This window comes from Phasianus colchicus, chromosome 17 (assembly GCF_987193195.1).
Source record: "Phasianus colchicus chromosome 17, bPhaCol1.hap1.1, whole genome shotgun sequence".
Lineage (NCBI taxonomy): Eukaryota > Metazoa > Chordata > Aves > Galliformes > Phasianidae > Phasianus > Phasianus colchicus.
Window position 1 is genome coordinate 6,506,610 of NC_143452.1, and position 27,734 is coordinate 6,534,343.

Genomic DNA, 27,734 nt, shown 5'->3' on the forward strand with positions numbered 1-27,734 from the left:
CTTAATAAAATGTTCAGTTTTTTAATAGAAATCAGATTCTGGGCATTTCATCAGTTCAAGCTATATTATTAGACAAAGATAAACAATATTGATCCTTTGGGAAAATCTAAGTGTTACAGCGGCCTCCTCCAAAATTAAGTCAAACTACAGAGTAGTTCAGTGACATCCCTGTACAAAAAACAGAGGGTTGCTTAAAAGGCAGTAGAACATTTTGTTTTTTGAATCTTAGCATTCCGGGAAATGTGCCTGGACAGCGGGAGGGGCTACGCTAACCTGAACTACAAACAGAAATAGTAAGACAGCTTTTAAGAGCTCTGAGGAAAGAAAAGATTGCATACCAAATTGATTTTATTTTTTTTTTAATAAAAGTTTTCAATTAGAAGGCTCAAAGTTCTGAACTGTCTTATACACAAGTGTGGATTTTGACAAATTGGTGAAATGTCAAAATGAAATGTTTCAACTTTCTTACGAGTTGCCTAGTGAGGCTGTGAATGCCCCCTCCCTGGAGGCCTTCAAGACCAGGCTGGATGGGGCTGTGAGCAGCCTGGTCTAGAGGGAGGTGTCCCTACCTGCAGCAGGGGGGTTGGAACAAGATGATCTTAAAGGTCTCTTCCAACCCAAACTACGATTCTACTCCATTTCAGCAATGTCAGAATGCTTCAGTTAGATAAGATTAGAAGCTATTTAAGATATGTATCCTTTTTTTTTCAGTTAAATATTTATATTACATTCTAATAATTTCTAAAGTAGATTTCATCTAACAAATTGCTTTTTATATTATATACTTTCACCATTATCCACACAAAAAGTATGAGCATGATTGATATGATTTTTTTTCCCCCAGTTTAATGGTTCCAAAATTTCTACTGAACAAACAAACAGAAAATAAACCCAAAACTTGAAATATAAATATTTTCCTTGGATCAAGCACTGGTTTTTGAGTCTGGGTTGGTCATCACCAGTAAAGAGGTATAAGCTAAAGAAGAGGAAGAACATTACAGGAGAACATTCTGAAAGTAGAAGATGCATGGTAAATCATCCAGAATAGACCAGGACACAAGAACAAGACTGGGAATGTGAAGGTGAAAAGCTTAAGAATTGAAACACAGTATAATGGCATCAGAAGAATAGCACATGCCAGTGCTATTTTAAAAATAAACGGTAGCTGTCAATAATGCTCAAGTTTTATAAGGTAAAATGACGCAAAAATTGCTACTAGGATAAGAAAGCAAGACAATTCATAGAGCACATGGGCTGCTGATCTTCATCCTCTATCCTCTATGTCCTGCATCTACTAAATGTTCCCTTAGTCTTCTTTCCCCTTTCTTGGCTTTATATCAATTTTCATGTCACCCTCTTCTGCTTAGAATAACCTCACAAAGAAAGTTGGCAAGGCCTCCTTCTTCACATCACTCCTGGAGATCCATCTGCTCTGGGAAGCCTTCCAGCTGTAAGAACTCACTTAGTGATTTTTCTGCACTGTATCAACTTCTGACTTTGGACTGTGTGCTTCTCAGGGTGGGAACCCCATTAATCTCTGGCATATTTATCCCATCACATAGTAATTTCCTCCTCATATAGTATAAGCAATAGCAATAGTCAAGAACAGAGGAAAGTCACAACTATGACTCAACCTTACATAGCAACGGGGAACACAGTGAGCTCAGTAGATTCTCATACTTCCTATGTACAAAACCTCAGAATAGTCCCATTATAAAGCCATAAACTCAGAGGAACTCACCTGGATTTCCTCTTGCAATAGACCAGCAGATTATCGAATAGAAAGAACATTCTCTCCTGGATATTTCCTGCTGAGATTTTTAACAAAGTTCCTTGGAGCAAGAGCTGTGTGCAGATATCTGTCAGATTTGACCCCTAAAACAGAAAAGAGATCTTGTTTACTCTTCATTTTTTTGTGTGCACACAGTGAAACATTCTTACTAAAATGCTGTTATTTTAAGTGCATGTCATTAAACTACAAAATGATTGATGCATTCATGAAGAAGAAGTCTTCGATTTCTTATTGCAGCTAAACACATCATGCCTTTCTGGGTTACAAATGTTTTGGAATCTTCATACACCGTGATAAATCTCCCCTAACTCCAAGAGATTTTTCCTTCAAGCAGCCATATTGTGAATCTCCCAAGACCATTAATCTTCCCTTTTCACCCCAAGCTATCAATGAAAGTATGACAACTGTTGGCTTTAAAAAAGCTTTGTAAAAGAACAGTGGTACTTCCCTAGCTCTGATAGTCATGTAAGTCACTAGTAACCACCTCTCTGGAAAATCATCTTAGTGGTATATCTCTCTAACTCTTTTGTTAGAAGTATTTGTAGCTGCTCTCCTTACTGGAGTTCTAAAGAATAGATGCAAGTTAGAAACATAGCCATGAAAATCACAGATTGGGTCCTAGACACTATGCTAGCTGTCATGTGCAAATTATTATGTGTGTTTAACAGACACAGAGGTAACTGAGCTTAATGCTCAAGACATTTAAGTGTATGAGGATTCCCAAAAGCTCAAAGCAACCAAAGCAGATCACTAAGCCATTAATTCCCCAAACGGTTATGATTATTTCTAGCAAAAGCTATCTCTAAGTGTTTGAAATATGTTAAGGCCAATGGATTTGAAAAACTGTCCTGGTTTGCACTCAGAACAGTCAAATTCCAAGTATCTCCACATTCTGAATGAACACAGTTGGGAATCTGATCTTCAGATGTTCCACTGACCAAATAAGATTGGTTTGGCTAAACCACAGTCACTAGTGCAAAGTTCCATGGTCTAGTATTGCTTCAAAGGATCCTACTGAAAAAGGTCTCTTTTCAGAAAAACACACAGACACACAAGAAACATTTACACCCAGTTCTGGAACATTTCCATTTATTTCTTATTTGGAAGGAAGAACGACCTAGAGTAACACCATGAGTTCCTTCCACGGTCTGCATGTAGATAAGGAAGTAAATTAGATAATACAATCTCTGACTTGAGTCTTAGTGGAAAACAGAACTGACTGTAGATTGCACGATATCCTTTATCAACAAACTGCTCGACTTGCAAAGGTCCATTAAGTCTATATTCACAAATACCCAAAAAGATTTGTAAAACGCAGTCCATTCCACTTAACTGAAAACATCTTTTTGAGCAGGCATGAAATTTACCTCCATCTAGAAAGTCACCCCAGAAGGATTTGTTAGAATGTTCTTAGACACTGCATGAATGAATTTTTTCAGGTCAAGTCTGCTACCATTAGGCTGAATTAAATCAGCTTTTCCAAATGCAACACAGTCGCTGTAAAGGTGTGAATGAAGATTTAATTACATTGTTTTCTAAATCAAACCATGCCAGCTGTGCTGTCACTTGCTTTTCACTAACATGGAAGAAGCTATTCTTCATAGGCTGCCAAGAATGGACACCAATGTCCAGATGTGTCTGTATTTCTTTAGATTCAATCACATATGAGCTAGCTAGATGCTATGCTTCCACCTGTTGCTCTGATATGCTTTTATTTTCTTAATCCATCTATAGAAATAACTAACGTGTCCAGAAATAAGTGCTTATTATTTTTGAAAATGGCCTGCTGACCATGACTACCTCCAAGATAAATAACAGTGTCTGAATTATAACCCCAAAGGCATGTATGCAAATAGGAACAGAAACCATCCAAATGTACAATATAAAAGCATGCTCCCCACATGGAAAAATTATCTGGCCTATTTTGTGCAGGAAATCAAAGCAAAGATTGCAATAGTTGCTTCTCAAAATCTAAGAATCTTTATTTTTTCTGTCAGACCCTTCATGATGGTATCTGAACAATGGTGGTGCATTTCCTGTTGATGCATTTCCTGTTAACCTACCTACTTCTCATTTACACCCATTTGAAAGATTTTTCAATAATAAACAGAGCAAGAAGATTTATTTGATGTTTCCTGAGACAAGACAGGATTTCTCACTTGTCTAAGTGGGACCAAGCTGCAGGCAAAAAGAAAACAAAACATCATCGCTGGTTAGAATTGCAAATTGCAGTCAATTATGAAGTGACTGATCTGCCTAAGTGTTAACACATCTTACAGCTCATTCTGTTCTGCGATGGGGGTTTTGCTTCCCTAAACATTTCAGATTGGAGAATGTGTGTATTCTTCATTATTCAGTGAAAATAACACATGAGGAAGAGCTCACCCCACAGAATAATCAATATTCAATTAATAAAAGCAGTACTGATCCTTTGCTAAACAATCAGAAACGTTCTACACAAAAGCTGGCCTTCTTGAGTATTCTTTACTTTCTTTCCCCTATTTATAAAGGAGTATTTGTTTCACAACAGGATTATCCAAAATCAGACTGACCTGCCTGAAACTATTCCATAACATACACCTACGAGGATTCTGTGCATTCCAGAAGAATGAATCTGAGCAGAGTTCACTGAGATGAACAAACCTCTGATCAAGCTGCAGGCCCTCAGATGCTTCCCGGATTTGGTTTGCTTTAAGGTGATGCCCACCATCCTGTTTCCAAAAGTCTTACGGGATGATACCAGTTTATGCTCAGTTTTGATAATGAGACAGGGTTGTGTTAGAAGAAGAATGAGATTGGTGAAGAAAAAGAGTGGAACAGAGAAACATTATCTAAAAAAATATCAACAGTTCTTAGTGAGAATCTAGATGACCCTCGAGATCAAGAAGATGAGACATTGCAGAGGCAAAATCATTTTACATCATTCCTCACATTAGAACTATTGAGGATAGCACTGAGGGCAATAGGATGAAGATCATACCCATCCCACTGGAACAATTTAAAGAAATAATCATTACAGAACCCAATGAAGCCGTGCTGATATAGTTAAACAGAAACACTAGAGAAAGTGAAGCCTGTTCCAAATTAAGAGAAAAAAGTTACTGTAAGTTGGGCTGCTTGCACACATCCCAGAGCCAGACTATATCTCATACAGTCATAAAAGACATGGTTTTAAGAAAGCTGATGCTTACTACTTTTTGACAGTTTAGATGCTTTGTATTAAAGCTGTTGGAAACCACAGGCCTTATCAGATTAGTACGTATGATGTATGAACACACACACACGGCTTGAATGTTTTGGAATCTATAACCATAATAATGGATAAAAGAGATTCACTGTTTCCTAGTAGTTTTCCATCAGATAAAATCTAAACATGAAAGTTGTCTTATGCACTTTCTCTTACAGACAGTTTTACGTCTTGTATCCCTCCATTACTAAGTTCAAAGTGCTTTTAATTCATCATTTGCAAGATTCCACAGGATAGGAGTTAGGAATCCTTCTCATTCAGAATATTTCTTACAATACATCTGAAAGAACTACATCCAGCTATTTTGTAAATAACAACTCTTTGCTCAAGAGGTGATAATTTACAAGAACACAGTACTGTGGCAACCCAAAAATAGAAAATTGTCAATCCATTTCAAATTGTTTAATGTGCACATAGAAAAAAAAAAGTGATATGTTTAACATTAGTCTGCATTTATAAAGTTGGTTTTCCTCCTTTTAATGAGCTACTATGAGACTCAGAAAATTTCTACAGCTTACTGGGAATGAAAAACACTTTTCCCTTTTTGAGCTTTTGAGTTGAGTAATATAGGTGACTATCTTTCAAAACAGCATATATAAACAAATCAGAAAGTGTTTTCAGACCCAGACTGTTGCTGTGAATTAGTAAGCCTCCCCTCATCCACTGCCCCCAAATTGCATTAAGTTTGATGCTCTTCATTTATTACATCATGCACAATTTAGGAGTCGTGCTTCAAGCCCTGGAGTTCAAACATGCCTCTTTCTTAGACAACCCATGAGTTGCATTGCATTTGAAATGGTTCTGACTGCTTCTGAAAGTCCTCCTATATAGAACATTGTATGACTTTCTTGTTTGCTGAGCTTGCTATCCAAAAAATACACAGCTGGATATCTGGGTTGCTCTCATGTCTTTAGCTAGATGCCAAGAACATCCTTCGGGGAGAAAATGAGCAAGGTTTAAAACATACACGAAAGACAGAAAAAACAACCCAAAAAAGAGTCGTGGAGAGCACCCAAGAGTCCAAACACGAGGAAGTTTACATGACCTCTAAAAAGATGTCCTCAGCTGGCAATGATCAGTCTTGACATTTTAAATGTCAGTCTTACTAAAAGCTGACGCCAGTCTCCCTGTGAGACCATTTAACACCATTGACTCCCTGTGGTGCATCTCCCAGAGGCTTCCAACTCCACCATTTCAAGGGCCTCAACTAAAATCATCACAAGACAAGCTGCCAATTCTTTTGTGCACCATCCCAACTTAGCAGTATTTCTCCTGGGTGGCTCTTTTTCCATATTTCCTTTTTCCCCAGGCTTCACATCCCAGTTCTCTCCCTCACTTTTCTCTCTTTCGTACATAAGTGCCTCTGCCCATACAGACCCACTCTTGAGAAACACCTCAGTAGAAACATATCCACGAGAAATTTAACTGGAGAAAACACAAACGTAATAGTTACTTTCTAATCTTACTTTATTTTTTATACAGGAAATCTGCATGATGCCAACTTTCAAAGCTCACACAAAAACTAAGGCTTGTAGGAATAGAGAAAGAAGTGCTATTTAGATCACTCCTGATTTTACTTCTGGATTTGTCCTTCAAACAAAACCTGCCCGTCTGAAATTTCAGTCCTCACCAACTCTAACAACTTTACCTCTTTTAAGATTCGCATCTTCTGCTACAATTTAGCAGCAGCCCACACACTCAAAAATAAACACTAAATTCTAAACCTGTCAGAGTGATACCACCCACACCTTCAAGCACATTTACACATCAGAAATTCCTAAATCCTTGTACACAGTATGCGTCTCCAAACTTCAGCCCACTGCATTGTGCAATGAATTGTCTCCAGGGAGCTTGCTAGTCCTGCATCATACCTCCCATCCTTCAATGTGGGACTGCAACTGTTCAAGGGCTTCCAGTTTCTCCATCTGTCTCTTGGTCTCGTTGATATTTGTGCAGACTGTTTTCATAGCCTGAAGTGCATTCTGGACAGCTGGGTGATCAGGATGCTTAGAGGGAGTCCTCTTAGCCAATTCCTTGCAAACAACAACAACAAAAAAGATTAGATGTAGCTTGTGGAAAGGCCAAACACAGCATTAAAGTACAATCCTGTAGGAAAATGCCAGAAGTATTTCAGATTTAATGGGTTTTGTGGACAGTGTTCTCTGCTCCTCAAACCTGCAAGGCTGCTACTTTATATGAATGCTGCTTAATAAATGAAGAATCACCATGTTAATTTAATGAAAATTACATCAAATTAAAAGAACTTAAGCCAAATATGTTTTGCTGTGTCACATTTGTTTCTGGTGTGACCAAGACAGGCACATGGCAAGTAGAGAAGGCTTCCCAAAAGGCAAACATACCAGAGTGACATGTGCCTTGACTGGAGTGAGTAATGTAAAAAACAACTTGTCTGCAAAGCATTTCCTAAGAGTCTGCTTCACTTGTTTCAATGCACAACGTCCCATAAACACTGACCACTGAAGAACAACAATGGGAAAACTTGAGACCCAGCAACATCTACCAGATTGGCAAAGGGGCAACCAATGTCAACACATAATTAATCATTTTTTAGACCAATGCTATTTTATAGTCAGCCACAAAGGGATAGAAATACATTAAAGAAACCTTAGCTAAGCCTGGTAATTTCCTCTTGATACATAATATGGTGCTTAAGACCCACATTTTCAGATTGCCTGAAATATTTCTCCCGTTATGTTTTGCCTCAACATAGTATTTGGTTGTAAAGTTGTGTGACTAAATGGTAAACTGCTGCTGAACTGCATCATTTTGCATGAGAGAGGGGAATGTTTGAAATGTAGCCAGAAATCCTGCACAGCAGTGTGCAGTGTGATCTGGACAGAGCTAAACTTCTGCAGTCCATAGCTCTCACCAGCATGGGCAAAGACAAACCTGATTGCTCCAGCTGGTGATCATCCAGGATGAGAGATTACAATCCCCAAATGCTTGTTGTAGCCTCCAACAAGGTCTGTTCTGTAGTCCTATTTGTCTTTGGCTTCTCCACATCAACACGTTAACCTAAGCAACTGACTCTTCTCCAGGCTAATTTTTGCCATATTGACATTAAAGATCTTTGTGCCTTGCTGTCTTGCTTGACACCGACATACTCAGATTTCAGGTGATCCTCAGTACTACAGGGGCTTGCTTCCCTTGGGTTGGTAGCACAGCATGGAATGCAAGCACTGTTCCTAAACTGGTTTCTGTTCACACAGCCTCTAGCTCAAGTTAACTGGTACTTCTAGGGTCTTGTTCCAGGGCCTGTCAGTGAAGGGATGAAGCTCCGTAAATCAAGAAGCTTTCTCTGTTCTATAGTTGGTTCATACATAAGCTCTATGAAGTTCTTCAAACAGAAGTCACTTTCAGCGTGTGACTAGTTTGTCATGTGCTACCTCTGATAACTAGCAGGTGTATCTACAGAATAAGTAGTAAGAGTATGAGGTGCTCAAATAGCAGCAAAAGTGGAAGGCATATTTTAAAGGAGGAAGCTAATGCTAAAAGTAGTACAGGTTGTTCCAGCCTCTTTCACAGACAGTCTCGGTGCTTCCTCATACCAACTGGAACAAGACTTAGTTTGCTAGTGCTCATGAATTATCTTGACACCCAGTGTTACAGGACTGCAAAATATGATCTTTATTCTCAATTTTGCAGAACCTTTTAAACTAGCATCTGAATCTTGAGGCTAAACTACATGACTACTGAGACTCTTAGATAATAAAAGAGGCAAATATAGCAATGGGAGGTATTCTCATGTCCACACAGTCAGATCCTGGAGATAGAAAGGTCCAAATGAATTGGAGAGTATATATATATGTTTGTCCAATAAAATTGGGCTATTCAATTCTTTGCATAGATTAGGTATTTTGATAACATATTCACAGCTGCAAGTTCTCCTACCACATAATTATAAATGGTGATTGACAGTGCCTGTTGCCAGAGGAATGATGCAGGAGATGGGTTATGTGCTGACAACTGGGAATCCCATCAGGAAAAGGACTTAATGGTCTTGCATGATTTACAGAGTAACACCTGCACAAGAGAGCTGCCTGCTACAACTGTCAGTCACTATCACTAACGTAATTTCCCATGGAAATTTTTACCCATATCCCACTTTTGTTCAGAGTAAGTTGAGGAAAATTAAATGCTTAAAAAATAATAATAGCAAAGAAGTAGGTGAGAGATGTTGTTGCACTTGGTGACACTAGCTTCTGCTTCCAAAACAAAGTGCAGAATTTTTGCTACATGACAAGTGTTAACCACTCTCCTTTAGAAACATATGTAAATATTTGCACTGTCTAAACATCCTTTTTTCAAGTATCACCAAGACACAGAGGAAGAACTCTTCATTCACAGAAGACCACAGCTGCAATAAACAGAGACAAGAAACCATCTTCTGCTATAACAAAAATTGTATCTACACACGTGTAATACGAACTATTTCTCTCAAGGTTTGCTTGTAGGCAAAGGAAGGCAGTCTGTGGCATACATCTATTTTGCTGTCTTGAACAGTACAGGAGTCTGCAACTTTAATGCCACACATACCTGCAGCTACATTATCTTCCTAATCTGCAGGACATCTCTCAGCTACTCCTGTGCCACCCGGTGCCTGAAAGCAGGGAAGGAAGATACAGGAAGGAACAAGTGCCTATTTTCTGAACCCCAAGCATTTTTTTTTACTTTTATTTTTTGCAGTGGCTGCTAATGTGAGGAAAAGGAAGCTCTTTGAGATTCAATTCTTTTCTATTCCCAATCCACCCTCTACCCTCCATCTTCTGACTTCAGAAGATTCTTTATGTATCCAAAGGAGATCTTGAAGAAGAGAGGACAGAAAGCAACACCTTCCCCACTCCTGCTAGCTACCTGCTGTGCTGAACAAGAGTAGGAGAGGGGGCTGGATAAGGCAGGGAGGGCACTAGCTAGGGTACTCAGTTTTCACAACAGCAGTAGTTGACAGTCAGAGAATCACTGGGGCAGTGACTTGCTTGCCCCCATTCCTGCTTAGTATTAAGCACCAGAGGAAGAGCCCTGCTGCTCTGACACTGGCATCCCCTATAAGAACACAGCCCAGCACTTCTGAAATACAGCCAGGGAGCTCTGGGTATTTATTAGAGTGGCAGATTTATGATGTGTAAACTAGAAGAGCATTTGCCAACACTTAGAAAGGCAGCTGAGAGAGAGACCAGATGGTAAACTTTGGGTATGACTGACCTGTCCTCCAGAAAGCTCATATATAATGCTGTCTGGAATGACTGTCTCATGTATTGCAACTCATGCACTACAAGGCCTAGAACATGAGGTTGCTGGCACTTACAGAAAACTATTCCTTGCAAAGAGTGTCTTTAACTAATTCATAAAATATCGACTTTCCAGCTACAGACTTGTTAATCCTTCAGACTAACCAGCAGTTGAAAACAGAAAACCTGGTATTTTTTAGTCTCTCTCATCTTAGGCATTATCTTCCAACTTCTCACTTTCCCTCAGAGAAAGAGAAATAAAGAAAAAAGAAAAGTTGCAAAAATATTCTGTATTAAAAAAAAATATTTAATGAACTAAGATGGAAATAAAAACTGTCTCCTCCTGGCACAGCATTTCCCTTTTTTTTCACTACTTCATAGCTGCAAAGTTTCAGGTTGGGACACTCATAGCCCCTTTATGCAGAGCCCAAATGATTTTACAAAGGGAGTCGTAACAAGAAACTGTGTGGGACAGCATCAAATGCTTTGCACAAGTCCAGATAGATGAAGTCACTTGCTCTTATTTTTTCAACCAACACTGTGATTGTAGAAGGCCACCAAATTTGTAAGACATGATTTGCCCTTAGTGAAGCCATGTTGGCTATTCTCAGTCACCTTGCTGTTTTCTGTGTGCCTTAGCATAGCTCCCAAGGAGGTTCTAGTTCAGGATCTTGCCAGGCGCAGAGGTGAGAACAACTGGCCTGCAGTTCCATCTGGTCTTCCTTTCTTCCTTTTTTAAAAATGGGGTTACATTTCCCTTTTCCATTCAGTAGGAACTTCACCAAACTGCCACAAATTCTGAAGTATAAATAGATATTGGCTCAGCAACTTCACTTATCAGTTCCCTCCGGACCCTCGGATACATCTCATCAGGTCCCATTGACTTGTGCACCTTCATCTTCCTTAGATGGCCTCAAATCTGCTCTACCCAGTGGGCATTCTGCCTTCAATGGATAGGGCAGTGTGGTTAAAGCACCTGCAACAAATTGAACTTTGAAGCAGAATCACAAAAGTCTATTTGGAAGCTACAATTTTCCAACTAATTCTTGAAAGAAAGTGTAAAGCTCTGGCAAAGCTCTTGCATTTAGATTCTAAAAGATCATTTGGCTTCTTGGTTCCATTTGAATTGTCTAGCAATCAGGAAGTAACTATATAGGAAAGGCAATGCTAGAGATTTGGATGCTATCTTACTTCCTATTAACTGTACCCGCCCCCTCCCCCAGAAAAGAGAACTCTTCGTAGAAATGCCAATCTTCAATTATGCAATGTGGTAAAAGGATTTCCAACTTAAGTATTTCAGTATCAGACACAGCTTTAAATAGCATATGGCTAAAAGACTTCCAAATAGAATAGAATCTAAATGTAAGATGTAATCACATAAAGACAACGCATCAGCTGTTCATGCTTTTGTTTACCTACTAATTGTGCTTGGCGCACACAAAACCAAACAGAACAACAACAGAACTACGAGGAGAGAACGCAGCAACAAGAGCATTGCACAGGAAGATGCAAAGAGGTAGCAGGAGAGATGATGTGCAAACACAATGCATGCAGGCAGAGGAAACTAGAGGTTTTTCAAATGCAAACACAATTTTAATATTTCCTAGCAGAAAGGATGTTATTCTGCTTAACTGATCTTTTTAAAGAAAATGAGTCCTCATCCTTCCCCATGTCCTCTGTTGCTACCCAGAAAATGATTGTACTTAAAACTCAACTGAACATGTTTTGCAGTTTAAATATCTAAGTCCCTGTATTTTAAAAATTCCTTCTTCCTATATTCATACTCTTGTCACCCACACATGGCTTTAACACTAATTCTGAGCAGTGACTGTTAATGTCGAGCAAATCATTGCTTGCCAGGCTGCGTCGCTTTGCACTACAAGCAGTGCATGCATAAAACATGGTTTCTGGGATGCATCCGTTAGTTATTTTAGTGAACACCTCAGGATTACAGAGATAACAAAGACACCATATTTCTTATCAATTCAAAGAGATGCGGTAATAAATGGTTCAATTCCAAAAAAAAAAAAAAAAGGAAAAAATGGTCAGAAAAAACAGGTTCCTTTCTGTTTCAAGGATTTTCATATTTGTATTTTCAGTTTTTAACATTTGCATGTATTCAAAATCTATTTTCCACTTAAACTAACCAGAAAATAGATACTACACCAGGCTCTGCATCTGCCAATCACAGTAGATTTTTTTTTTAATCCTGTACACATTTTAAATGTGTAACTTCTGTAGCTGTTTCTGCAAGGTAAAAATCAGGCAACAGTAAATCAGTAAAACTGATGACATTAGCTGTACCATCAAATCTGCAATATATGCCAAATGAAAGTGCAACAAACCCATGTTTTATATATATTAGCAGTTATTTGAGATGATATATAAGAAGTGTCGAAGACAGAAGTATGATTTACAAATTGGCAGTGTTCCTTACAGCTCTGTAGGGTATATATAACTTTTAATGTTGTAATGTTATGCTACATAGACTTGGATTTCAACCAGGCAGTATTATGAATCTCAGTGCAACATCACTCTTCTGAACAGGGGGTGCAAAACCCCAGAGATTAAACATATTCAAATTATGGCTAACTAGGTTTTCTTCCTTAAATGTTGCTGAGAGGAATGGGGAAGATGGAGAGGGGGGAGAGCAAGTTCCTTCATCCACCACTGGCTTCCTGCTTTTCCCTTTCACATCCCAGGCACCACACTTGTTGCAGTCTGTGAGGCAATAGTGTGCCTCACTGTTGAGCTCTCCCTTTTGAGAAGGCTCTCAGGCTGGATGCTCAGCTTTCTGCCTCCAGGTTTTCTTTCTCTCCTAGGGCCAGTGAGTCTTCCATCACATGAAGCAATACATAATTACTGCCCTAAATCTTCCATGGAGTCATTATATTTCTTAAAGGATCAGAGGTAGAATGTGCATTTCTGGCTGGAGACCTAGCAGCTCCTTAAGAGAATAGACATCAAATAAGAAACAGCCTCTGTGACAGCACTGGGCTATCAGAGCCCATGGGGGGCAGTTATCATGTGTTGTGCGTTTTTGTGTGTGTTGGGAAGAAGAAGGAGACAGAAATGACTGTATCCAATCCCCACCCCCATGGTGTGATTAACTCATGATCGCTGCTCCCTTAGGGTTTTTCTCTTGCTGACATAAATGCTCTTTATTAAGGGGAAAAAGGCTATTTTTGTTCAGAGATTGGTTTACACAGCAGCTGCTTCTACAACTAAGAGGCATAGTTAATGCTAATTAATATAGAGTCATAATTATTATCAGTGAGACAGAGTTGCTTTAATCCAAAACATTCTGATAGAAATATTTACTCAGCAAGCTTTCCAGCGTCCACATCCATGCTGGGGTTGTAAGTCACTCACTCAGTCTATGCTCTCAAGTTCTGTACACCTGTTTGCCTTTGCTTCTTTTCTTCTTAACAAACCATAATGTCCATCACAGCAAGCATAGTTCTACTTTGTTTAAGCCTGCTCAAAGCCTCTTTCTCACTTTTAAGGAAAATTTTTGGCAAAGCTCTTCAGTAACAGACAAGTATTCGGAACACCTATGGACACAAGTGGACTTTAAATCCCCTGCTGAACTGTGACAGCAAGGAAAAGAGGTGGAAGATGGTCATATTAGAGAGGATTTAGACTGGGGATAAAAGTAATTCATTGACCAATGAGTTTGTGCTAATTCTCTCTTGCGCTTTCTGAAGCACATAAAAACTGTACTGGGGACAAAAATGTTAACATCACTGCTGCTCTATTAGCACAGAGATGGTGAAACAGCATGGTGAGGTCTGAGTCCCATGTTTCAAACCACACATAAGGCTTGCAAAAGCTTCATCAGAGGATAATAAAATATAAGTTTACCAGTTACAGGATGCCATACTTTACACTGGAAATTACTGATGATATTTGCTTAAAGTGTACCTGTACACAGAGATATTCCAGCATGCTATTCCTAATTAACTGAAATGGATTCTGTGTGAGAAGCTATTGTTCTGGAAGAACAATGCTTACATATAGTAGTAATGAAAAACAGTTACCACATTTAAATGTGCTTTATTATTTAGGCTGGCTTTCAAACACTGGCAAGTCTGAGCTACTGCGCTCATATTATCTTTATCAAATCTAACTGCTTAGCTATACTAATTAAACTATAATAAGGTCATATCAAAGTCATCAGAAAATCTGGATGTTCACAAACTCCTATTAGAAAGAAAGTAAAATAGGAAAGTGGGTGTGGATGATTTTTCTAATCAGCTGGAATACAGTGCATGTGTTTGCTCTGGGAATTAGATAAAATAAGATATAATTCCCATGAATACAGAGCAGCTATTTCTGAAGCAATAACTGCAGTTCAGGAGCAAAGGGAGAGCAAACACTTAATTTGAAGGTTGTGTTGTTTTTTAAATCTATTTTACTTTTTTCTTGGAGAGCTGCATTTTCCTCGTCAGCACTACCAAAAATCAGTTTTCTCTTCACTCAGCCTTTTTTTTTTCTTCCACATCTGAAACATTTGTGCCCGCTCTGACAATTTTGTACTAGCAAGTACCAGGCAAACCTTGAACAGGACACGACTTACTAACCATGAATTTATGGTGAAACAAAGCATGTTCTTCTGTTCTTTGCTTTTTCTTGGTGTTTTTAAATCATAAGAGGAGTCTGCATTCCATTGGATGGACTGAACTGCTAAACTGTCTGTGTGCATGAAAATCTCAGTAGTTATGTCCACAAGACATGGCACATCAATGTGTACTGTAAGATTTTAAGATGGGTGTCTGCTGCACAGACAACAAAATGATTCCACCTGTAGGAAGGAATACTCAATTTTTTTCTCTGAGAGCTCCAAGGTGATGGAAAGAAATGATTTAAATATTCATCAGATGAATTTGGACTTTTATTAAAGGGAAAACATCAGTATTGAGCTAACCAGCCTGGACCTTTGAAAATCCTAATTCAGTCTGAACTTACAGACACAGTACTGCAATAATTTTACATGACATACACTTGATTCATAGGTCTAGCCTATGCCCAAGAGAACCAGATCATCACAGAATCACTGTTTTCCTCCACGATTAAGGAAGAAACCATTCTGTTGAGATGAGAAATTGCTGCTTCTTATATTTATTAAGAATTTGTTGTATTTTATTAAATATAACATCACTCTGAGAATATGAGACTGAATATCACTGAAGATTTGTGGCTTTCAGCCATTAAGTAGCTACAAGACCCCTGGTGATGCAGGCTTTCCTAGAAACTGATTTCTCCTTTTCCTTCTCCCCACCAGGTACATGATCCAGCCCTGAGCCGAAGGAATGAGAGGTAAGTTGGCTCTTTTTATGTCTTTGGTTCTTTAACTCCTACACTACACCAGCTAGCAAGGGGGCCAATTAGTGCAAATTGCAGTAATTTCTGCAGTAACACCTGTCCAGTGGAAACTTGTCTGAAACAACCAAATGGTTTTCAAACAAGCCACCAAACAGCTGTCAGATGATGAAGAATTTTGATCATTACTGACCTGAATACACTCAAACTAGAGACCTAGTGATGAAAGATGTGTCCGGTTTCCAATCACCAAGAGCCATGGAGTTCCTTAGAATACTGATATAATTCCATTTAACCACAGCTTTTCAGGAAGTGGCTAAAGTAGCACTCGGGTCTTCATAAATATCAGAAGAAATCTGAAGTCAGCTGATGAGTACCTTACTCTGTCTGGTCTACCCACGCCATTACAAGATTTAACAGTGTCATCAGCCAGTTTTTTTAACTGTATCCATTAAAAAAGCCATTTTTTGCAAATAGGATTGAACTTTTAAAAGTACAGGTCAGGACGGTAGCAGTGACAGGAAATCCAGGGTTAAAAAGTTGCAAAAATCACTCCAAGAGTAAAACAACTAGCCGAAGACATTCTTTCTTGGTTTACCTTAAGCAGAAGTGGATATTTGCAAATTCTCTGAATTGGAGTCAGTAGATAACCTTCCAGTGGAATGTCTGTAGTCTTTCTGCCTCCCAAAAGCATGCAACTCTATAATCAAAAAAGGAAGTTAACATTAACTCAGACAACACTTTCACATGCTCTTTGACATTATTTGCTGTTTCTATAATTCACATTATGGTCACAAGGAACTTCACCATTCCTAAGATAAAAGAAATGGGACTTCACTCTCCACTGAAACACAGCCATCAAGTTAAGCTGCAAAATTCTCCATGAGTCAGCAAAAAAAAAAAAAAAAAAAAAAAAACCTGCAAAGAAAACAGTGGATAACAGTGGTTGCAAAGAAAGGTCTCTTCCCACTGAGATATTACACAGCTTATGACTCAAAAAACATCATAAGAATGCAATGACACTCAGCAAATCTAGAATGCACCACTACCTTAAAGAATCCAACCTATCCCCAGAACCAAAACAGCTGTTTGTCTCCATTCACCATGCAAAGTTTGCACATGTTTTCCAGAACACTCAAAGGATAAAATAAAGCATATAAATAAAGAATCACATAATTAACTGTATAGTACAGTCTCTATGTCTGAAGGAAATCAAATGCAGCTCTGAAACAAATGAGTCATCAGCATCTCATCCACCAATTCTCTGGCAAAACATTATGTCTAAACCCAGCTGGACAAACAGTAGGGGTGCACTAGCAGGCTAAACAGCACAAATGTAGCCCTGAAGCAGTTGTAGTACATAATACTGCAGAAGAAGTTTGGGGTTATGCAGGCAAGGCTACTGTGTGGGAAGAACACTGATGCAAGATGCAATGACACTTAAGGAAAACAGATTTCTGTAACTCTGATGCTCACAATAATAATAATAATAACAATAATAATAATAATAATAATAAATAAATCTGCTGTGTTTCAACATTAGCTCTTTGTCTGGAAATCAGAAGGCATCACAAAGAAGTTGAAGTTTAAATCCATTTCAGCCAAGATGTGCTTTCTTTGGGGCATCAGTGATAACACTTTCCCCTGTGAACTGTGTGCAGTGGCTCAGATACACTCTGAAATACAGTGGGTTTGTGGCTGTAGTTCAATAATTCTCTTCTTCAAGAACTGTTCATAGACATCCGACATAACTCTCATTATTTCTAAGTGGTATTTTTACAGACAGTTGTCTGTAAAATAACTCTTCCCCAGGGCTATTCTAGATCTGTGGCATTGGCTACCAGCTCACAATGCTCCCTGTCCAATTTTCCAAGTCTCGGGTGATTCAGTCCTTCCCGTCTCTCCTTTCAGCCCTCCCTCTTGCTCTGGACTCAAAAATGCCCTTTAACACTTACTGATTTTTCAAACACATTCCCACATTCTGTATTTCAGCAGCTGCAAGGGGGCAATCGGGCCAAATCCATCCTCACAAGCAAAGCTTTGTATTTTAATGCAGCGCTCTGCATGGTGGCATTATAGCGTTGGCTTTAGGAGGCAGTGGAGAGAAGAGTGAAGGCCTGGAAGAAATTACGACAGCCACAACAAAGGAAAGATTTCAGCATAGCCTCTCCTCCCATAGTTACTGTTCTTTTAAAAATCTCTTGGATTCAGGTGCTGCTGCAAAGCCACAGCAGACAGCGCGACATCTTTAATGTGCCTCATAATTAGTTTGCCAGCTGCTGCCGGCAACACAGACAGGAGTTTGTTGCCAATCCAGCTGAAATGCAGAGAATACTCTGGATGTTGGGAAGGATGGTATTTATATCCACTTTCATTGCTCGTCTTTAAGTTTCTCTCAACAGAAATACCCAGAGTAGATCATGAACAGGAATTGCTCATTTGGTGACTCGAACTAATGCTTTAACAGGGTTTATTGAAACTCAGATGTGATAAAGAAATTCTGAGTACCCAACAGCGTGTGTGTTCCTCCTCCTCCCTCCAAGGTCTATATTTTGTGGCTAAAAAGAATGCTCTGGCCCTGCTTGTGACAGGCATTTATGCAGAAGTTTTCTTCTGCTGTACTGTATTAGGAAAGAGCATGCCTTTGGCAGAATGGAAAAAAGCAGAGCAGAATACAGAACAGAATCAGTCCATTGCAAAACAGCAGCCTTTCTTTCACTTCACAGCATTTACTAAGACACAAAACTAGTGTGCTGACTGGTCCCTCACATATACTCCATCCCCAACCCTAATGCCTTCCATTCATAGCAAGGAAAATAACACCTAAAATCAAGGAGAACTGAGAGGAGGATGTAAGGAGAAACACCAACCCCTCTAACCTGGATTAAAAAAACAAAACAAAACAAAACACTATCTACTGGTTGTTTCTCTTTGCAGTCTAGCCTGTAAGAAGGCAGTATGCCACACTTCCTCCCAGCACATGCTAATATTTCATGGGTTGGATGAGGAGTTGGGCCATTTTTGATACAAGCAGCAATGATGCCACCAAAATAGTTCATCCAGCCTATGTTTCTTGCCCATAAGTGGCCTCATGGGGAAAAGGATGTCAGAAGGAGGCCAGGTTTCTGGTGGGTCTGCAGATGGCGAATTGGTCAGAGAATTGAGCAGGGAACCAGTCTCAGCCCTGCTGATAAATTATTGCATTACTCCTTTCACAATCTTTGCTCAATTTTTCTGTTAATTTTGCTGCTGTTGTTTTTTATTCGTAATGTTTTTTTTAAATACTTCTCTGTATCCACTGAAATTACTCATACCATAGCTGTGCTTAGTTGGTACTTGAATTCACCAATTATTTCAATATCCATCCTTCTCAAGTGCTTCATAGCTGGAATGAATCATGTCTGCAAAATGTTTGACATTCTTCGGATACTAAAGGAGCATTATGAGTACAGTACAAAGTCAGACCATTAAGTGAAGAGTGCTAGAGAAGGTGCTTACCAGGAGGAATGCTCTCACTGTTGGGATCTTGTTCAATTCCATCAGCAGTCTGAGCGCTTTCTCATGGTTGCTACAGTACTCCTCATACACAAAGAACTTGTCTTTCTGCAAGGAAAAGCATTAACTTATTGACTTGGAGAAAACTAGACTGTCTGTATTGCCACAGTCTGATCCTAAATTCTTTACAGAAAGGAATGCGCACTCTGCTTTAGAGTGCTAGAGTTGCATTTCACATGATATGCACAATATCTCCACATGCAAATAATTTATAAAAGTGTTCCCCTATTCCTAACTTGCTTTTGTGAATTAGCATCAGTTTTCTGACCACAGACCTCCACTGTACTTCTCCTTTCAATGCATCACTGAAATAATACATCCTCTGCTGAAAGAATGGATTTTGCTATCTCAGGGACTTTCATGTGCCAGGATATTCCATACAAGCAGACAGAAGCAAAGTAAAGCCAGAGGCAAGGGAAACATAAATGAACTATGCTAATTAGTACTACAGGAAGAAGAAATAAACAAAGGTGGCTGGGAAAAACCAAGCACTGGAAGAAGCAACCAGCTAGAAATCCCCTGTCTTACAGGACTGCCCACAACATCTCTCCTGAATGGAAGCATTTTGATGAATAAACACAAAATAACCAATATAATAAAGAAATGCAAGGAGGAGAAAGGTAGTTTTGTAACCAGATTGAGGTACTTACAGTGAACCATGTCACAGCCACTACCAGTTTAGGAGAAGAATTTGATGCTTTGGTCAGATGCTCAAGGGCTAGATGTGCATGCTCAAAGACTGAAAATTGCTTCTTTTTTAAATTTTATTTTATTATTTTTTATTTTTACTAGTAATTTTATGAAATAGTTTTCTCTCCCATACATTCAAAAGAAGAATTAAGAATAAAAAGATGCATGGCCAAACACAGCAACAATGGCACAGAGTAAATAAAACAACCATCAAACGTGACACAAAGAGCTGGAATGCAAATGTTCAAGACATCCTTCATCTCCAGCTGTTCATGTTAGTAATGAAGTTTAATACTGGAAGCTGGAGAGAAACAAAAGATCCTGACCACCAGATACAAGAAAGGCATGGCTGAGTCAACAGCATAATAGAAAAGAAACAATTGAGAGACATGGGATTTTTTTTTTTTTTATCCCTAAATTGTAAAGCTGCAGAGTGACAAGACAGATTTATAAGTTTCTCCTACACTTCCTCCTCTCACCTCCCCTCATCTTCCTAGATGCACACAAGCAGCCTGCTTGAGACTAAAAATAGTAACCATTAACACAAGAGCATCCGCTGCATCAGTGCACACAAAATGTCATTGCTCAGGTTTCTGACTGCAGCTCTGAGTGCCAGAAGTTTGGGGAGGATATATTTAGATCATGACAAAATTCCTTTCTAAACTCAAGACAGTACAATAATTATGCACACACCAGAGTGCTTTCATCAAGTCTTTTCCAGCTGCCCCTCATGCACGAGACCCACAAATATGACAACTATGTTTTAAATTACTCAGTGTCTGAAGTGTTTAATTTCCTCTCTGGGTGACAATCAGTCCTGGACTCCCCATCTCCTGGTGAGGAAATTATCAGTTACATAATTACAGATGATAGCCCAGGAATTTGGAACCTGCAGTTACACTGTATGAAAGTGCAATTATGGTCAGAAAAATGACCCCATAAATATGGCACATTCTTACTCAGCAAATCTGCTGGATACACAGATAGACCTTCTGACTTTGGTGACAAAAATATACCGTATAAAACTATACTGCTCTTAGTTCTTTTAAGAAGTCTAAACCATAGTTTATTCTCCATATGTTATTTTGGATCTAGTAGTACAACCCACAAATTAGTGTAAATTTGAAAACAGCTTTTGGACAGAAGTTTCATGAAAGACACACTGGGTAAACTGCAGTTATTCTATCTAGATGTATTTTTAATGAGCCATGACATTTTCTTCTTTGAAAGCAGGCTAAAAACTATTTTGTCAATATGAAAAACTTAAATAAAAAATAAGATTTCATTCTGAACAAAACAAGATTCCTGATGACTTAAACAGTAAAATCTGAGCATTCAGGCAGCGCTGTTCCCAAAAATAAGATGAAAATGCATTTCACTCTAATAAGCTTGCAGCTACTAAGTTGCCAATGCCCTACCAATACAGCAATAACAGAAATCAGGTATCAGTCAGTCCTTTGCCCTTCTGCTCTGCAGACAGTCTTATGTTTTCATGACCTTCGCAAGAAAGCCTATGTTGATGAGGTATAATTATTCAAGGTTTAGTATGTCTTTGATATTGAAGATACGCTCTACACATTCCATTTTTTAAGCTGCAGATTTGATTTTCAATTGAAGTGTGTTCTTTACTGTCTGTTGTGGTCCACATATTGTCTGTTATTGAACTACAACTCCTCAAGAAATTCCAGTACATCAGAATTAACTTCTTACAATCATCTAATCAAGTGGAGTACGCTAGGACAGACAATGTCTGTCTTCCAGAGCAAAACAATCTTTCACAGCTGTATATCAGAGCAAGCACATTTCATCATCTGCTAAAAGACTTCCAGAAGTCGATGTGCACTATTTACAGTGAAAAATGGTTGCTCTTTTGGAGCTCTTGCAATGTTGACTTGTTTATTTCAAGCATTAGCCAAGATCTGGATCCTGCCACGTTGAACACCCGGGGGAAAAGATGTCCTAGCATAAATGTAAATGGATCAACTACGATCCTGTAGGCCTATTCCAACTAAAAGTGTTGAAGAAGTTAGATGAAATTTAGCATGCATAGATCTCACAGACAGGACCCAAAAACTGCAATCTGGAGGAGCTTGCTCTGAACCACACTTGCTGCTAACATCTCCAGCTGAAATCTCACTACGAAAGCCTGTAACAATGACACAACAAATCCTACATCCGTCACTCCCAAATACCTACAATGAGGCTAGACTTCTGAAAGACAGGCACAATCTGTACACAAGGACATGCCAATCCTCTCTTCATAACCAAATGCTGATTCTTCCCTGCTCAAGACATGAAGTGCCATAATGCTTCTAATGCTATTCTTATACTTTATGGATACTTCACTCATTATGGATGAGACCAGCTTCTTCCATGTATTATGAACTGAAAGATGTCTGACTTCCTCCTGAATAAGCTGTAGGTTTTCTTCCTCAGGGGATTATGAAATGTTTGATGTACGCCATATTTGCAATGCACTTCACAGAGTGCAATGTAAACTGATCTCAGCCAAATAGTCTCTATCAGAATATCAGTTCTCACCAGCAGTCATCTCTGTGCATCATAGTTCCATATTTCCTGCTTTGTTGCAAGTCTGAGAAGCAGAGAACATTCATTTACTTAATTACTAAATTTGTCAGTTATAAACGCTATGCTCACATACAAGAAAATATATGACTACATATAGCAGGTTTGAATTCAACTGAATGACAGAGCATTAACATTTCTGGTTAGTTGGTGCCACTCTGAAACACAGTAGACATTTAGACAGCATTGCTCAGGAGACATCCCATGTTGATATCATTGCTAACAAGTACTATGTCAGTATAGGACATCTTGGTAGGCAGTGATTCTACTGAGCATTCAAGTCTTTAACTGAGTGCATCAGTATGTCCTTCAGCATCTGACAGTCACTCCTCATGGAGAACACAATTTATGGGCACTGTCCCAGCACATTCTACTGTCTCTACATATGCTACTATTTTAAGTGTCACAGCATAAATAAAATCAATAGTTGGTAAAGATCTATGAGCAAAGAATGGCTGCATAATTGCTGACTACTCAAACCTGATGAACTGTGGAAGCATGAATTATGATTAGAAAAGTATAATAGAACATATTTTGATAGGAAGTTGGCCTGTGGCTTAATGCAGTTAATAAGAATTTGAAGGAATATCTATTATATATAGATGCATTCTAATTTGTTCAGACATCTCAAGAGGGCAAATGCATACAAAAAAAACTGCAGCTTTGAATTATATACATGTAAATCAGATAACTTTGCATTTAGATGAGTTCATCTCATGACTAGGTATATGTAATAATTGATCTTGCATATACAATCAGTGTGCTCTATGCTTATATTAGTTTGCAATATAAGAAACAAATTATAATGAGAGAAGCAGTGCTTCTCTCATTTCCATGATTTTCTCATTTCCAATTCCACCATTTCTTGTTCCCTGTTATAGGTCTATGCCTTCCTGGGTCACCTCACAGTACCAACCTGGTACTGAATAATGTTGGCACACTTAATCATATTATGAATGTATAGGAGAACAAATAATACAACTTTCAGAGTCAGATGACACAAAAAGAATCAGTCAAAATATTTGCACCAACCACAACTACTTTGTATTTTGTAATTGTGGCTTTCTTATCTAGCATTGAGTCTAAAACCCAAATTTTCTGTAGTTCTGAGCTACATAATTCAGGTATTTATTTACTCAGGGTAAAAGGTTGTATACGGTAACTTGCACTGTATTTCATCAAGTGCAAGTTAAGCTATCTCATGTTACATTTCATTTACTGAAGGACAAATGTATGCACAGACACTACTGTAGATGCAGTAATATTTTTTGTGGATTTCCTTTATTTTAAAATACAAATAACATTATTCACTTATTTGAAATTGTGCTGCTTTTCAGAAATGTTTGGAACTAAAGCAGACAAATTCTCAGCAATTGTGTGATTAGTTGAGTGAAGAAAAAAAGGAAAAAATATTCAATGGGAAAAGGAAGGGTTTCTAAAAATACCTTGTTTAGCTGAGTTTGATGTGGTTTCCATTGTTCTAACCTCATTCACAAGTTTTTTTCCCACCCTACCTTCAAGTTTTATTCAAGACACACATTGTCACAGTATTCTACAAGCCTTAGAGATTAGGGATAGTTAAGGGGCATGGGAGCTTAAGACAGGAAACTGCATTTTCAGATAGTGTTAAGTCATTGTACTTACAAATTTTAAGAAAACATTTCCCAGTTCATGCTGAGACTGAGGCTCTGGTTGTAAACAAAATTCCAGGGCAGCCAGGAACTCCTTGTGAACACCAAGAATGTCTTCAATGTTAGAAAATAGGATCTGAAATACATAAAGTGAAGTCCTGTGTCAACTATTAATAAAACCCTCTTAGGCACATTAAAGTACTATCACAAAAATACTATGGTTCTAGACTTAGTCGTGAAGGGACCTAAAGCACAGATGATAACTGGTATCTTGTCTCTTTCCTATGGAAATCTTTATTGCCTACTGAAGTACCTACTCTAAATGAAGGTTATCTTTCCAAGCACCTAAGCATGATGAATGTAAACAACCTCCTTTAAGTTTAGAGAAGGTCTCCTATGAGGCTGAATACATAAAAGAAAACACAAAGACCAAACTGATTTGGCAGGAACATGAATTTATCACTCAAAAGATGTATCATAAACCACATCTCTGCCATAGTGTTTACAGTGTAAAGTATTTCCAAACCAAAAGAGCAGAGTCTTAGCTTTCCCTTCCACCAGCCTCTGTGACTGTAAAAGGCATTTGTAACATGATACAGGCCGTCAATTTTAATGTGTACTAAAAGGAAATTGCACAATCTCACAGCTAAATGATCCCTAGGAACTTAACATACATGTGCTAAGGAAAATAAACTTCCAGGTCCTAATGCAATGTGATGCAGTTATCAGTATTGACAGCCACGGGAGGAATGCTTGAATGAGCAGACCAAAGCCTGGAGACTGCAGTGTCACACACATTGCAAACAGTATCGTCCATCTCTTTGCTTTAGCCGTGCCAGTTGCAAAGAGATTTCAAACCAGCTTTCATAGTAGGAGCAGCCTCCCAGGGCTGGCACAGTGTCACTGCTACAAATCCCAAAGCATGCAGCCTGACAGTGCAGCCTTCAGCTTCCTGGTATTTGGCGGGAGATCTTCTGACACTTCCCAAAGCACCTTACAGTAAAACTAAACTTTTTCAACTTTATGCAGTGGACTTTATGCACCAGATGAGACACTGATTCAGCCTGGTGGATGGTGATGCAGCAGTAATTACAAAATTCTGTAAATTAAATCTAATCCTTAAAAGGAGGAATGAAACCAAACTTGGTTTAAAAACAGTTTCTCTCTGATTTTCCAGGAGTAGAAGATTGGGTAAGGAATTAAAGACCCTTCTATGCATGTACCCAGATACATTCTGTACCTTGTGTTATTCAAGGATGAAAAGATTTTTTCCTCAAACCCCTGCAAGCTGGCTGCATGTGCAAAGCACAGCACATGGCATCTTTCTTGTCTTTGCTCACCTCTCACACCAGTATATGGCAATCCTCACTACCGATGTACATACTTGTGCCTCATTGCTTTTCCTGGCTCTGAATAAACTGGAGACTCCAAAACACTGTACCTTCACTAATGGTTTCTGAACCCATCAGAAAATAAGACAGGAAGCTGGGGACTGATTACTTCCAGAAAACTTCCACTGCAAATTTGAAGAGCCCATGATGGTTCATTCTATAGCATGACTGAAAGTGATGTGATGACACATTAGCCTTAGCCTGCATACCAGAAGCTGTGCCAAAAGGGGAATTAACAAGGAAGAGGAAAACATCTGTCAGGGAAGATTTTATCCTTCAGGAACAGTCTTCAGGAGGATATTTTGTGATTCAAAGAATATCTGTGTAGTCTAATAAATTATGTGATGGTCAGCAGAACTCTGCTTGTAGCAGATTTTGCAGGTAACAAAAGTCACTTGAAAAATCAAGGCAGCAGAAAGACCTTTTATATCTGATGCAGTCACCATTTATAAACCTCACAGGCAGGATCTATGTCTGGCAGCTTGTGTACACCATCAAGCTGTACTGTCTTCACTGTTCTGCATCAGTAAAATGACGTCACCATCCTGCTGCGAATGCAGTGTAATACTAAAGTATCAGCAGATATCCTCACATAAGCAGGGAACAAATTGTGAAAATATTTTAGCTGATAATGCTGCAGCCATCTGTCAGTGAAGGAATTATAAATCCATGCCTGGCATAGGATTCAAGGTGGCCTTTCTGGAAGGGGATGCAATGGCCAGAGGCTACTGTAAGCACGACTGCTTAGTGGCAGCAGTAGGAGAAGCCTACAAAAATAATACCAGGAGTGATATCCCATGTTATCCTAAAAAGTACTTTCTCCTTTTGCTTAGAGGAGAGTGACTGTCAGAATATCTTTGATTTTTCTCTAGACGTTCCTACTTCATGAAGACAGGGAGGAAAATACAGGTTTTTCTTTACATAAGTTTTTCTTTACATAAGCTGCCAAACCATTTATATAGTCTCTGCTGCCATCTTTTCTGTTGCTAGCCACCTCACAGCTCCCTAATGACTCAAGATACAAAATAATATCAGGCAGAGTTATTGGAAGTCCCAACACAGCCTTGTCTGTCTTGCCTCTACAAGCAAAGGTTTGCAGAAGGAAAGAACAATCATCTTTCCACTGCAGGAAAGACAATTAAATTGTTTGAGGAGAAGGGAAAGGGATAACACTGATCAGAAAAAGCATGCCTTTGTGTTACTACTTCACCATTGGTAAGCTTACACCTTTTTCATCAAAGAGAAGCTGTGTTATTATAAGCTGAATATTGTAATAAGAGTTAATGAGGTCTCACAGTGGCCTCTCAAAGGCACCTCCAGGCAGTTCAAGAATGACACAAAAATGAAGTAGTACTTCCCCAGAGGTTGTGATGGACTTTAGAATACAAATACATTTAATCACTAGAGAAAATAGGGACTTTCTGCATGGGTCTTGTGAGCACTGCATCCGAGTATATGGCAGTCATAGCAATACATGAATAATGATAGAATTAACAACTTTTATCAACATCTGCAGTTGTTTGTCAAATTAGCAAATGGTTATGTAGGTTTATTTCTCAAGCAGAGCTTTTTGTTTCTGTTTCTCTGCAGAAAGCACCTACAGCCACTAGTAATTGTTCACTTTTCCCTCAGTTATGCTTAAACATACTCCAGATTGTAAATGGTGAGCTTCCAGTGACCAGGAACTTCCAAATTTGAAGACAGCAAGGAGGCTTAGCTTCACCAATCCTCCAAATCTTCTTGCTACCTATTGATGCCACTCAATTAGTAGTACAGTATTGTTAACCTAGTGAATGAATACCATAACGGGGGCTGAATCTCTGTTAGGATTTCTAGACTTTCTGGTAATACTACTACATAAAAATTGATGAACCAGGTTTGAGGAAATACACACCAGCTGCAGTAGTGCTGGACTGTGTAACATACCTATTATTGATGCACTGTTCTGTCATTAATGAAAAGGTCAAAGTCTCTGCTGATTTAGGAGCTGTAGGATCAAAGGTAAGACCCAAAAGCAATCCTGATGGCAGACACTGCATCCTCTCCCACTGATCACAAGGTTTCACTTATGCATGTGTACAAAGAGGATTTTGGTCTCACATGTATGCGTATAGCAAGGAGAGTTTTAAGTCAAATTACTACATGAAAGTGTTGCTTATTTTTGTGAAAATAAACCACAACAAGGCCTCCTACAACAACAAATAGGCATTATAAGAACTAGTAACTCATATCCACTTTCCGTATCTCATGTGTCTTTCCATTGCAAAATTC

The 27,734-nt window shown here is 38.8% G+C and overlaps 1 protein-coding gene across 4 annotated transcripts in view; it reads right to left on the bottom strand.

Moving 5' to 3' along the window:
- Positions 1 to 27,734, bottom strand: part of PREX1 (phosphatidylinositol-3,4,5-trisphosphate dependent Rac exchange factor 1) — a 148,781-nt gene that overhangs the window by 55,305 nt on the left and 65,742 nt on the right. For 2 of the 4 annotated variants that reach the window (XM_031590519.2, XM_031590511.2), the window contains exons 3-7: positions 24,086 to 24,208; positions 19,109 to 19,213; positions 16,209 to 16,310; positions 6,911 to 7,072; positions 1,742 to 1,875 (exon numbers count right to left, since the gene is read on the bottom strand). In XM_031590519.2, coding sequence (XP_031446379.2) covers positions 1,742 to 1,875; positions 6,911 to 7,072; positions 16,209 to 16,310; positions 19,109 to 19,213; positions 24,086 to 24,208 — 626 coding nt within the window. Of the gene's footprint in view, positions 1 to 1,741; positions 1,876 to 6,910; positions 7,073 to 9,596; positions 10,457 to 10,903; positions 11,249 to 16,208; positions 16,311 to 19,108; positions 19,214 to 24,085; positions 24,209 to 27,734 lie in introns of those variants that run through there. The other 2 variants (XM_090152152.1, XM_090152153.1) reach the window with 2 other exon arrangements.